This window comes from Dromiciops gliroides, chromosome 4 (genome assembly GCF_019393635.1).
Source record: "Dromiciops gliroides isolate mDroGli1 chromosome 4, mDroGli1.pri, whole genome shotgun sequence".
Lineage (NCBI taxonomy): Eukaryota > Metazoa > Chordata > Mammalia > Microbiotheria > Microbiotheriidae > Dromiciops > Dromiciops gliroides.
Genome location: NC_057864.1, coordinates 477,377,900 through 477,392,097, shown reverse-complemented (window position 1 = coordinate 477,392,097; position 14,198 = coordinate 477,377,900). Strand labels below are relative to the sequence as shown.

Here is a 14,198-nt window from a genome sequence, read left to right as displayed (position 1 = left end):
CCCTCGTTAGCTCCCGTACCCCAACCCCGCGAGACTTGCCGCAGTCGCCGGGCCACGCCTCCTTCCCATCCCATCCCGGCCTGGCCGGGCCGGGTCCAATCTCGCGAGAGCTCCGGGACTTTTCCCCGTCCCTGCCTTCCGGTCCTCCTGCCAGCCGGCTTGCTGCCAAGGTTGAAGGGGACGGCGCGGCGGTGATTCAAATCACGCGAGATTTGGGAGGCTGTGGGATTTGGGCTTCGCAACCGTCGAGCGTTTGGTCCTTAGCAACGAGTTGCTGGCGGAGGCGGATGCGGAGGCCGGAGAGAGGAAGAAGGGAGGGAGGGAGGGAAGGGAGTACTAGCAACAACAACAATAACAACAATAATAAATCGCCGTAAAGAATATAAAGGTGAATCCAAGACTAGGGCCGATACACGGTCCCTCCGGCCCGTGGGCCGGAGCCGCAGCCCAGGGCCCCCTCCACTTGCCTGGGTAACCGCATTCCAATCGAGGGGGCTTCCTTGGTCATCTTACGTACTTTATTTTATGCATCTAAAGCCGCGATGCTGAGAAGCGGTCCTTAGGGCCGAGGGGTGGTTAAGAAGCCCCGCGCCAGGGAGTCGGATTGGAAAGCGACCTCTGGGCCTGCGGCCTCAGGTCCGTACGCTCTGCTCCTTACAGCCTTGGAGACTTGCCCAGAGACCACTGGGAGGCTGGGTGCCTTCCCAAAGTCACACGGCCAGGACGTGTTAGAGGCTGCTCGGGCCAGATCTTCCCAGCTTCCAGGCCAGTGCTCTAACACCTCCAGCCTCTCCCAAGTAACTGACAAGAGGTGGCTAAACGGACTGTGAACCGACCAGGCCAGATTGACATGAGAGCGCAGGAATTTGGTTTGTGCCAGGTCTGTGTGCCCCCGGAACTTTCCTCCCAGAAGATACTCATGCATCTACATACGCTTATAACCAGTACACACAGAGACACAACATTAACATTAGGTTATAACCTGGCGAAATGGAGCGTGTGCTTTAATTTATTTAGACAACTGGAGTGCTCTGTAGGAGACTGGGTTTTGTTTGTTTTTGAAGTAGTAATTGCTTGTGCAATTGAGGGTTCAATTCCATGCATCCACAATGGAGCATGTGTTGGTTTGGAAATCAGGATTTACTGCCAATTATTACCTGTATGAAATGACCTCTTGCCTTTAGTTTCCTCATGTTTGAAGAAGAGGAACTTGGGCCATATAATATAAAATTCCTTCTAACTCCAAATCTATGGCCCTGTTAACCGGTGGTCAGTGTACATGTGTGTGTTTTCTTAGCAAAGAAATGGGTATAGTACACTTTTCCTAGCTAATTAGTCACTCAGTAAAGCATTTTTAAGGCCCAGGTCCTGTGTTAGTCACTGAACAGAAAATTACCAAAAAAATGAAACAAGCTTCTTAAAAAGTTTACATTACATAGAGAAGTCTTAAGAAATTGCTGTTTTGCAAAAAGAAAAAGAAAGAAATTGCTGTTTTTAGGTTCATCCAGTTTGTGTTAACTAGAAAAAGGGATATGACCTTTTCTCCAAACCTAAATTCAGATGGGAGATGAGGAGAGGTATGAAAAAATCAAAATCTTCTCGCTTTTAAAAAAAGGATATTAACAATGGGGAATTAGAAATAGTGATCTTGGCATCTCATAAACCTGGATTTTGTTTACTTTTTATTGTCTTGTGAATAAGGATTTTTAAATTTTAATTTTTATTGATGCCTTTTGTTGTTATATTTCATTCATTTCCAAACATATCCCCTCTCCTTCCCCAATGCAGTGAGCCATCCCTTAGAACAAATATTAGGAAAGAAGAAGAAAAAAACAGGCAGATTAACAAACCAGCCAACATCTTGACTATGTCTGACAGTATATGCAATATGGGGAATAAGATTTTAATAAAACTTTTGAACTGGATTTGGATAAATGACCTGAAAATGTAGCTTATCATTGACTCTGGAGCTCCAGATGTCTTTCTGACCATTCTGTATTTTACCTAGTCTCATGTGTGTGTGTGTGCGTGTGTGTGTGTGTGTGTGTGTGTATGTATATGTATGTATTCTTTGTATATGTGTATACATACATATATGTATGTATATATGTATAACATAAGTTGTTGTTCAGTCATTTTAAAGTCCTGTCTGACTCTTTGTGACTCCATTTGGGGTTTTCTTAGCAAAGATCCTGGAGTGGTTTATCATTTCCTTCTTCAGCTCATTTTACAATTGAGGAAACTGAGGTGAAGTTACTTGCCCAGGGTCATGCAGCTAGTGTCTGAGGCCAGATTTGAACTCAGGAAGATGTCTTCCTGACTCCAAGGCTGGCATTTGCACCACCTAGCTGGCCCATAGTACAAGTACACTTTGCTTAATATAACATTTTTGAAACCTTTCTTCACTGAAGATGCTGCATTATAAAATCTTTGAAGTTGCCTTTTATGGACATTCATGTGATGCTTTGTATCTCTTTTTTTTTTTTTTGTGGGACAGTGGGGGTTAAGTGACTTGCCCAGGGTCACACAGCTAGTAAGTGTCAAGTGTCTGAGGCCAGATTTGAACTCAGGTCCTCCTGAATCCAGGGCCGGTGCTTTATCCACTGTGCCATCTAGCTGCCCCATGCTTTGTATCTCTAAATAGCTTAAGAAGTGGAGATTTGAATTGACCTATCCCCTCCTAGTAATTGACTTTTTTAAGATGGAAAGAAATATATTTATGCAAGTTCCTTATTGTCCCCTCCCAACAGAATGGCTGGATTCCTTTTGTGTGAGCCAACAACACTTTACAACATCTTGAATCAGGAAACAAAGCACTCCAGATTAGCAGAGACCAACTATCTATATTTACTAGGTAAGTCAAGCTTTCCTTTCCTATTCATTTTTTGTATGGAATTGCTCATTGAACATCTTGCACGTGTAGGGTCCTAAACTTGTCCATGCTGTGAAGAATGAATACAAAGATGAGTAAGACTAGACCCATCGATCCCTCCTCCATGTCCATACTGAGCAAAGTGGAGTGGTGCAGGGACAGGTCTGGCCAGAGGTGGTGACATATGCCTCCAGAGAGTAGTGCTATATAGTGAGCTGGCCCAGTAGCCTGGTGTGGGTGAAGCAGTCTGTAAAGGTCGCATGTCTAAGCAAAGGGCAAGAAGCTAGTGGGGAGTTTCTGGAGACAAGAGCCAGTTCTCCTGAGGTGGCAAGCAGGTTAGGCTTGGAGGCAGAATATGGTAGTGCTAGGATCCATAGTGGGAAGCAAAGGAACCTTGGCCAAAAAAGCCTGGGGTATCAGAGAGGTTTCAGTTCATACAAAAGGTATATTTTTCTAGGCTTTTTTTTTTTTTGAGCCCTAGCATTTGGGGCATCCTCGCCAGGCTTGGCCTTCTGAATGAATTTTACCTGTAGACCTCTCGCTGCCACTGCTTGCATTTCCTACATGGGGAACAGTGAAGTTTGCAGGATAGTAGTTACCTTAGAACAACAATGACTGTAATAAAAAATAGGGTATTGTTAATATAAAAGATGTGTTTATAGATTATTGATTTCCCACAATACTTAGGGCCAAAAGAGCCTGTTCACTGGCTTCCACTCCCCCAGGTGGGTGAGTGTGAATTCTCTCCATAATGATGTAATCTAGCATGGGAAGATGTTTTTTCCTGTGCCAGGAAAAGAGCGTTTGATCGACCGCTGTGCTGAGAACAAAAGGACAATAATTCATCCAAGCAGCTCTGAACTCTAACTCAACCCTGGTTCCTTGGGTGATCTGGCTTTCGATCTCACTGAGGAGAAGGAAGGGTTAATAAGGAAGCTGGAGAGCACCTTCCAGGATACATTTGGGGGTTGCAGACTGTGGCATAGGTGTCCAGAATGTTTACTAACTCATTCAATTCTTGGTATTTATGTTGATTTTCTGTTTTAATTAAATTCCTTATGCTCTGATTTCATGTGTGCTCTAGCATAGACAGGTACATTGGTGGGGGCTCTGTGGACTTAAATAGATGATGATCTTTTTAATAGTACCATGAATCTGGGTTTAGCCAAAAGGGGCTCCTTGTTTTGTTGGGGCCCATCTGAGATCTGCTATTTTTTATTGAATAAGTCTAGTTTGGTCAAGCTAAGACTCTCTACTCTAGAACTTCAGAACTGTTCTAGAACACCTTTTATTTTCCCTTTTGTTCTTTCTAAGCTTTAATTTGATAGCAGAGTTTCATAGTACAACTCTTTGGGGGGGGGCAGTGAGGGTTAAGTGACTTACCCAGGGTCACACAGCTAGTAAGTGTCAAGTGTCTGAGGTCAGATTTGAACTCAGGTCCTCCTGAATCCAGGACCGGTGCTTTATCCACTGTGCCACCTAGCTGCCCCATAGTACAACTCTTACAGGTGAGAGCAGTTGTTTTAAGTAATTGTTATGTTTTTAAATGCCAACATGTGGAAGTTTTGTTGTTTATGGCTGAAGTGACCTTGTAGCATTCTTGTTCTAAATTTCATTCGAGGATCCTGGAATGATCATCATGATTATTCAGATGGTGAAAGAAAAGATTTGGTGTCCTCTGATTAGGGGCCTTTGGGGGAGAATGTAAAGTTCTGTTTTCGGTATATGGGAATAGTTATAATAGGTCACCTGCCTGAAAGAGAACATCCCGTATCCCCAGAGAGGTGACTGTGGTTGGGATGAACTGGGTCTTGACTCTGTTGCTAACCAAGAGACAATAAGACAATTTTTTTTTGTGGGGCAATGGGGGTTAAGTGACTTGCCCAGGGTCACACAGCTAGTAAGTGTCAAGTGTCCGAGGCCGGATCTGAACTCAGGTACTCCTGAATCCAGGGCCGGTGCTTTATCCACTGTGCTATCTAGCTGCCCCACGATAAGACATTTTAAAGAGAAGGATGCATGGGAATGATGTCAGAGGCCTCCTGGGGGAAGCTGCAGCTTATGATTCAGTGGCCATACCCTCTTCCACAGCCAAGGACTTGGTGTCCTCACAGTCAGTGGCCCTGTGGCTGCACTTAGTCATGGAGGGCAGACCACCAGCCTACCCGCATCATTATGGAGAACTCATTCCCACTGTCCAGGAATCTGCTTGAATTGAATTGAATTGAATCAAGCTGGAAACTGCTTGGATCTGGGGCTGGGACCCACCCCAGAAGTAATGTCAGAAGGCAGGTGGTTGATTCAGAGAATCACTGGAGATTACTGGAAATCCTGAGGGCACTGGTATTTGGACTGGCACGCTCGCCCCTCCCCCAAAGTGCAGCAGCCCATGAGTACCCAGGATGGATGGAAAATTGGGGGTGTGGAGAATTCACAGCCCCACTATGTCCAGTTCCTCAATAGCCTTCAATGAAAGGGAAAGAAAGCCTCTGACTCTGTGTTACAGTTGGAGAGGTTTCTCCAGCACCAGGAGACCATCCCCCACTGCCTCATCCCCTTCCCCAGCGCCCCAAGGAGGATCAGAAGCAGCTGCAACTGTAGGCAAGACACAACCCAGACCCTTGTTGATTGTCAAGCATCACTGCTTGACTGCTTGACCTACATGACTTGCACTGCTGACCTAAAGGAGCAGAGAGTGACAACCATGCGATTCACCTTAATGTTTGTGCTTACAAGTGTAAGGGGCTAATCCAGATGACCTCTTGGTGACTTAAAGGACATATGCAAAATGTGAGGAATAAATGTTGCCCAGCCACTCACACTAAGTTCTTTCAGCAGCAACACTGGCATGACAAAGGCTTTTTGTGACATCCTGGAGAGAAGAGTGGCCACTTTGCACAGCAGACTTCCCTTGTTATCCCTAAATCCTATGACAAGGATCCCTCCCCTCTTTGCCTTTACTGGTTAAAGACTAAGAGGTGTACAATTTTCTGGGAACGACTCTACATATGTCCCCCTTCCTGTTACATACATTGCATGTTTGAAAATGGCAGCAGTCTCTGCCTTTGGGGTGTTGGCAGTTAATATGCAGAAGCTAACTAAGCAAGTGCAGTACGAGCTAGACTACTGGTCTGCAGGTTCTCTTCTATATCTACTCCTAGTCGCCTCCAAGAATCTCTCAGCCTTGAGATCTCCTTGCCATAATGCTCCATTCTTTTTTTTGGTGAGGCAATTAGGGTTAAGTGACTTGCCTAGGGTCACACAGCTAGTAAGTGTCAAGTGTCTGAGGCCGGATTTGAACTCAGGTCCTCCTGAATCCAGGGCTGGTGCTTTATCCACTGCACCACCTAGCTGCCCCATAATGCACCTTTCTTACCCAAACTCCCTCCCTGCCTTGTTTTTCTGAGATAACAGCATTTTTCTGGGATAACATTACTCCATTTCTCTCAATCCCTCCTCTTCCAATGATTAACAATGCTGCTTTTTCCCTAATTGAGAAGAATCCTCTATTTTAACAGGTTGCCCCTATATCTTACTGTGGAAACATATTTTGATTTGGGGACCCTACCTTTAGGCTGAGATTAGAAAGCCTTAGGCCCTCAGGGTCTCTCCCCCTCCTCCTCAGCCTCAGCTGAGCGGAAAAAGCCCTGTGGGCTATACAAGACGCCAGGCTGGGGGGGAAAAAAAAAAGCCCCCAGCTCCCTCCGACCTGAGCGGATCCCGGATAGCCTATGCTGAGGCATGTGAAACTTGGATCGCACCCCCCCCCACCAGTCGCAGCTCTGGCTGGCGGATTAGCTTGGTCTGTGGGGGTGAAGGAAGCCCCGAGATTTGAGTGGAGAGAAGAAAAGGTATATATAGAGCTGGGAGTTAGCTAGGAGGGGGGAGGAAGGATGGACTAGAGAAAGGGAAGGAGACTAGGAGGGGGGACGGATGGAGGAGACGGACTAGAGGAAGGAGACTCGAGGAAGGACTAGGAGAGAAGCTGACTGGAGGGGAGCCCGGACAAGGACGAGGAGAGTTCGGTTTGGAAAAGGAGAGACCGGGCTGACAAGGTTACAGGCCTTAATACAAACCAGGGCCAGTGTAACGTGCCCTGAGGCCGGAGGTGGCTGAGGCCCTTATTGTGTTCAAGAAGTTCGAAGCGCAGCAGGGGCGAAAGAGCCTTAGTGGAAAGAGACCGCAGGAAAGCAGTCAGGTTGTACACTTTATTTCCCTGTATTCCTAATTTGAAATAGTATCTCATAAATAAACTCTGCTTTGATTATTTAGTTAGAGACTTCTTAATCTTTAGTCTATCAGTTTGGGAGCAGTGTGGTGGAACTTTATAAACGGCCCGCATTAAATTAACAAAGTCAGATAGCAAAATAGTAAAAAGTCCCGTTTAGTCCTCCAGTCAGATTAGCCCCCCAAATTAGCCCTAGTCATTTAAAAATATTCTAACATCACACAAAATAGAGGCCAGCTAGGTGGCACAGTGGATAAAGCACTGGCCCTGGATTCAGGAGGACCTGAGTTCAAATCTGTTCTCAGACACTTGTCACATACTAGCTGTGTGACCCTGAGCAAGTCACTTAACCCTCATTGACCCTGTATCACATTTTAGTTTCTTGTTTGTTTTTGGATATTTTTAGTAGCATTTGTGTTTTATTGCAAGAAACAGCCAGAAGTCCAGTTTGGTAGGGCCTTAGGGTATGAGACGGGATGTAGATTGGGGCCAGGCTGTGAGGGGCTTTACGAGCTAGAGTCTATATTTGGTCTTAGGGGCAATGGGAGACCAGTGGAATTTATTGAAGAGGTGGACGATATGGTCAGACCTAGATGAGGTAGAGATGAAAACAAGAAGATTTGTGTTATGGGGAAAGCACCGTGGCTCCTTAGGATTCCTCTGTAAAGAATTACACTCTCGCTCATGTCCTAGTTAGGAATAAAAATTGGTAGGAAAGAAAGCATGTGATGTGGGGGGGAGGGATGTCTCAACTGAAACCTAGAGATCATCTTGGGTTTTTTGTTTGTTTTTTTTTTGGTGAGGCAATTGGGGTTAAGTGACTTGCCCAGGGTCACACAGCTAGTAAGTGTCAAGTGCCTGAGGCCGGATTTGAACTCAGGTCCTCCTGAATCCAGGGCCGGTGCTCTATCCACTGCACTACCTAGCTGCCCCATGGGGATCATCTTGTAGAGATTCAAGGCCCATACCAGATGGGACAGAGCCAGAGTGATCCCTCAACAAGAAAAAGCTAATGCAGGTAGAGGCCCACAGAGAAACCACATCACGAGGGGGTTTTCTCTTTTCTCTTTGAGATGCCCTGTTTTCTGATGTAGGCGAGGAAAGAAGGGGGTGTGAGAAATCACTTCTGCTCCATGAGCCCCCACAAAGTTCCAGGCGCTGGGCTAAATTCTGAGGACACTAGGAGGAAAAGGAAAGTAGTCCCTGCCCTTGAGAAGCTCATGCTTTCGAGGCCACCAAAGACCACATGCTTTTCGGGAGAGGAACACCAGCAACTGGGAGGCTCCAGAAAGGCCTCATGGAGGAGGTGGCATTTAGTGTGACATGGAGTGAGGCCAGGAGGGAGGGTGCTCCACAAAAGCCCAGAGGTAGGAGATGGGATGCCGCGTACAAGGAAAAGGAAGCCGACCAGCTAGGATGGAGAGTGTGTCCACCTGAGTGACTGCTCAAACACTTTGCCTTTTCAGATGTACGCACCAAACGTGAGTATGATGAGAGCCACATCATCACAGCCCAGAGGATGAAGCAGGTAATTTGGAGTGCTGTGCACTCTGTTTTGTTTCTCCTTCCCCTTCCCATCAGGATGGGCTGGGAGGAGCTCTGTGCTTGGAATCAGAGGTCTGACTGGCTGCTGCCCTGCCCCCTGCTAGTCATGTGACCTTGGCCAAGGCACAAACCCCGAACCTCAGTTTCCTCTTCTGTAAAAGCAAGGGGATAACACTTGTACCTGTGTGTTGTCCTACTTCCTTTGATGTAGTCTGCCCCAGTAAGACCAGCCTGTTAGCTACTCCCTGCATATGACATCTCCCCCTCCACACCTTTGCATAAACTCTCCTCCCTCTCTGGAATACACTCCTCTCTCACAGTCATGTCTCAGAATCCCTTCCTTCAGCTCACAGGCTCACATACCATCTCCTCCCCCACGCCCGTCCCTCCCCCAAAGTCCTCAGTGATCTTTTCCTCTTGGAAGTTTGTCATTTGGTGTGGCCTTATGTCTGTTTATCTTGTGTCCTCTCACTGAGGGTAGGGACGATTTCTTATTTCTGGTTTCTTGTCTCTTAACACCCAGGCTCATATTTGGCTCACACATTAAAACTTCATCTGGTTGACTATATTCTGTGATTGCATTAGCTGAGCTGAAAGGCGGGGGTGAAATCACGACCCCTTTTCCTTAAAGACAAAAATGAAAGAGTCGCTGCCCTCAAGAATGTTACATTCTATTGGTGATATTGACATATATATGTGTATATATAGTGTGTATATATGCACACACACATATATATACATACATACGTAGACACACACATGAAAGAAGGGATTTTAAATCACTGGAGAAGTATCAGCAGGTTGCTAAACCAGTGGGAGTGGGATTCCTAGCTCTAGAATTGGAACAAGAAGTAGAAGAACCAGGTCCCTAAAAGAGAATCACTGGGGTTAAGTGACTTGCTCAGAGTCACACAGCAAGTAAGTGTCTGAGGCTGGATTTGAACTCAGGTCCTCCTAACTCCAGGGCTGGTGCTCTATCCACTATGCCACCTAGCTGCCCCAAGAATCACACTTGGACAGTCTCTCCTCCTTCCCCCCTACAAATGGCCTTGTCACTAGTCACTAGCCCAGTGGCAGGGTATCCATCTGAGAGCAAAGAAATCCCAAAGACAGACGGATGTGGAAAGACAGATGCCTAAGGAAAGAGAGGGGTGCCAGCTCTGGACTCCAGCAAGGATGTCTAGTGCCAGGACCTGCGAGTTATCCCAGGACTACATTACTTCCCCACATGTATCTCTCACTACCCCAAGTTTGAACCCAGTCTTCCAATGGATGCAATTTTATTTATGGGAAAGCATGCTCCAAGATCTTTGGGGAAATGTAGCAGCTGTCCTTGCCAAGCATGTGGAAGAAATGCCTTTTAAAAGAACTGAGTCTTCTAGCTGTTTGTTAATGGAAAGCGCACAATAGGCATGTGTGAGTGATAATTTTGGAAGTGCAGGCCCACAGGGTTACCCCTAGAACTCTAAGTATAGTGGAACCCAGCCTTCAAGTGCTGCCCCAGGATGTGTGCGACACACACACACACACACACACACACATATGCACACGCACACATATGCACACACGCATGCACACACATATATGCACACACAAGGACACACAAATATATCTGTGTGTGTGTAGTTTCCCTGATAAAAGGTAAGCTCCGGAAGGGTAAGAACTGTTTCGTTTTCGGCTACTTATCCCCAGCATTAGCTCCGAAGCTGACAAATGGTGAGCGCTTGATGAATGCTTGATGGAGCATTGAGAGATAGTCAGTTGGGAGGACCCTGGTGATGTACTGAAACAAAACTGGTCAATGAAATGTTTTCAGGTAGCGTCGTAAGAAGGAAGCATGTGGTCTGAAAGAGTCTCTACCAGCTCTGATTCCTTCACTGGCTTTGCTTGCATCTCCCTAGTCTTTCACAGAATGAGCTTTTAAAGTCCTCCCTCCTTCGCTCACCCCCTGACCCGTCCCCAGCTTTCCGTGTAGCTGCTGTATGGGGCAAACTGCCTCAGTTTGCCCAAATAACTCGAGGAGACCACCAAGTCAAGCAGAGACAGATTTATTACATCCTCATGAGGACGGGCAAAACCCAATTACACATTGAAGTCTTGCAAAGATATGCCCAATCCTCTAGGTTTTTATAGTAATCTTGAAAAGGACTGTCCCCACGTACACCTAGGGTGGATGAGCTCACAATCTAACATCCAATCCTGTCTCATCCAAGGTGCGTGTTCAACTCGTGATCAATGTATGGAGACATGCATACGTGTTCCAGGAGCAAGGGGGAAAAGGGGAGGGGGAACAAGGTCAAACCAAAGGAAAAGGAAACAGGGGAGTGAGAGTCAGATGTTTCAAATCTCACAGTTCCCACTGACTCCCCTCTCCAGGCCCCTGTCTCTAAAGATAAGGATGACAGGGTTAAAATTTATCTTCGGCTATGTTGGGAAGTCAAAGAAATAATTGGCAATTAAACTTAAAGGAGACAGTGAGAATTTGACAAGCAATAAACTTCTAAGCTAACTATATTGGGTCAGGGCTGGGTACCTTCCAGACCCCATCCTCAGAGTTTAATCTGACTCAAATCCATAATCATATCATACACTGCTTAAAGGAAGCATTTGAGAGCAGAGCCAGAGACAGTGGCCCAAGCTTGTGGAAGGAGAAACAAAAAGAGTTGGAGCTCTGCACAAGGGGCTCCTTTTCTCCCATTCAGAGAGTTGAATTGCACTGTTGCACAACTCGGTGCACTGAGTTGTGCAACAGTGGATGGAGCACTGGGCCGGGAGTCAGGAAGACCTGAGTTCAAATCTGGCTTCAGACACTCACTGGCTGTGTGATCCTGAGCAAGTCACTGAACCCTGTTTGCCTCAGTTTCCTCATCTGTAAAATGGTGACACCCTGGAGAAAAAATGGCAAACCATTTCAGTATCTCTGCCAAGAAGACAGACAAAGACTTGAACATGACTGAAGAACAGCAAGACCAATCACACACCCAGTAGAAGGCGCCATCCTTGGAGTTCCCTGGGAGTTATTGACATAGCTCTGTCAGTTAGCTTCATAAATATCTCCCTCCTTATGTACGATCAGAGAAATTAAAGGGTGGGAGAACATCTCTGCCTGCCTTCTGCTCTCCTAGGGAAGTCTCTTTTCCTTAGAATCGACTTCCTTTTTTAACATCTGTCCAAGACAAAACTTATCCCTCTTCACTGAGCTCCTCCTCATCCAGCATCAGCATCAGAATGGGTTTATTAAATACACGACACGGTGAGATTTTATACAAAGAGGGGAGACAAGTCTCTGAAGGGTCATAATGTGAATGAGGGACCCACCTTCCTCAAGGACTGCTAGGGAGAAGTCGCAGGAGACTTGGCTTCAGAGAAGAATTTTCTAACAATTTGAGCTACTTGAAAATGGAAACAGCTGCCTCCTGAGGCAGCGAGTTCTTTGGCATCAGAAGTGTTTGAGCAAGATATGACGACCAACCTGCAGGTATATTGTTAGAGGTGATTTCTGTGTTGGCTGAGGAGTTAAGCATCTCTTGCAATTACAGGGCCCTATAATGAATGCTCTGAGGCCTCCCTAGGTTCACTCACTGCCTATGTTATGACACCATTGGTTGAGGACTTCCACTTAGGAAAAGGGCTGCATCATATTTGGCTAGTTGCTTGCTTGCTAGGATTCCTGAGTGTTAACCCGCTAACCATATTCTCTTGTTGTTTTGTTAGAAGGGAGGTGAATATGTTGTTCCAGAGTCGATGGATCTGGAATGTGTGAAGTACTGCATTGTGTATGATGGAATAACCAACTCCTTGGAGGTGAATTTTGAACTAGAGGAAAGAGAGAGTATTGAAAATTCTGATGAAGAAGAAGGTATGTCTGGACAACTCCCTTGTTGGCATTCAGGAGTGAGAGAAGAATGTGCTAGTCAAAAGAAAAAACTGTGGATGGAAAATCACTGGGCCTTCTAAATGACGTTTGTTTTCATGGCTACTTAGACAGCTGAAGCTCAGGAATGGCTCCTGTTCCCTCAGTTTCCATGACTCTCATTGGAGAAGGCATCCATCAGCATGGGCTCCAGAACCCAAGGCCTGGGCTAAGATCCCACCTGTGACGCTCTCTCCTCATGTAGCTTTGGGCCATTTGCTTCATTGTCGTGGTTGCATTGTCTGTAACATGAGGACAATGGGCCAGATAGTTTCCCTTCTAGCTCTAAGTCAATGAGTCTATAATCCTGTCATTGAACTTCTCTGGGCCTCAGGTTCCTGACTCTGAAATGAGGAGAGTGAATTAGATGGTCCCTGAGATTCTTTCCACCTGTTTTAAAAATCACATTCTTTTTATTATGAACTAGAAAATCACCATTAAACATGGATATTTCCATAAGCAAAGGCTAGATGATTGCATGCAAAACCACAAATCCACTGCAAACAGCTTGTGGTAGTGCCAACACTGCCCTGCTTGTCGCATCTCACCCTGAACTCCACCCTCCTCTCTTCTTTTAATGTTTCATTGGCATGATTTTCTTTACTCTCTTCCCTTTTTTATATTACTATGTTACCCCCCATTCTTCCTGCAACTTTCTCTACTTCCCCAAATAAATTTCCTCACATAATGAAGTAGAGCCAAACAAGACAAATTAGTGTCTTAATAGTAGTATCTCTTCCTACAACCCATTCCTTCTCCTTCACAAAGGAGGAGACTCCATTCATCGTCATTCTTCCAGAGACAAGATCTCAAAATTGTCTTTACAATGTTGTTGTGTAAGTTGTTCTGCTTCCATTCCCCGTACTCTACATTGGTCTATACAAGTCTCCCCAGATTTCTCTTATGCTTCCATCCTTTCTTATAAAGCAATAATCTTCACATGCATTCACATACCAAATTTTATTGAGCCAATCCCCAAATTGATGGGCTCCCACTCTATTTCTCCTTCTTTGCTACAATAAAAGAAGTGCCACTGTAAGCATTTAGTACAACGAGGTCCTTTCCCTTTGAAGTTGGTTTCTTTGGGCACTTGCTTAGTCACGGTGTTCCTGGGACACAGGGTATGCATAGTTGAGTGACTCTTGGGTAATGTTCTAGATTGCTTCCACAATAGCTAGGCCAGTTCACAGTCCACCAATAGTCATGTCTTCCCATAACCCTTCCAGCTGTCATTGTCCGTTTTTGTCTTCTTTACCAGTCAGAAGAGTATACAGTGGAATCTCAGAGTTGTCTTAGTTTGCATTTCTCTTATTAGTAGTAAGTTGAAGTATTTTTTTGAATTTTTTTTGATAGTTTGGATTTCCTCCTTTGAAAACTGTATCTTTTGGGGCAGCTAGGTGGCACAGTGGATAAAGCATGGGCCCTGGATTCAGGAGGACCTGAGTTCAAATCCAGCCTCAGACACTTGACACTTACTAGCTGTGTGACCCTGGGCAAGTCACTTAACCCTCACTGCCCCGCAAAAAAGAAAAAAAGAAAAAAACTGTATCTTTTGACCATTTATCTATTGAAGAATGACTTTTATTCTTTTGATATTTGTATCAGTTCATTGTTTTTGTATAACCAACCTTTATCAGAGG

At 45.6% G+C, this 14,198-nt stretch overlaps 1 protein-coding gene across 1 annotated transcript in view; it reads left to right on the top strand.

Annotated features, from left to right (window-relative positions):
- The first annotated feature begins 400 nt into the window (after window positions 1-400).
- Window positions 401-14,198, top strand: part of STYXL1 (serine/threonine/tyrosine interacting like 1) — a 68,358-nt gene continuing 54,560 nt past the window's right edge. The window contains exons 1-4 of the mRNA XM_044004877.1: window positions 401-880; window positions 2,751-2,854; window positions 8,567-8,628; window positions 12,360-12,504. Coding sequence (XP_043860812.1) covers window positions 2,752-2,854; window positions 8,567-8,628; window positions 12,360-12,504 — 310 coding nt within the window. The 5' untranslated portion in view covers window positions 401-880; window position 2,751. The remainder of the gene's footprint in view (window positions 881-2,750; window positions 2,855-8,566; window positions 8,629-12,359; window positions 12,505-14,198) is intronic.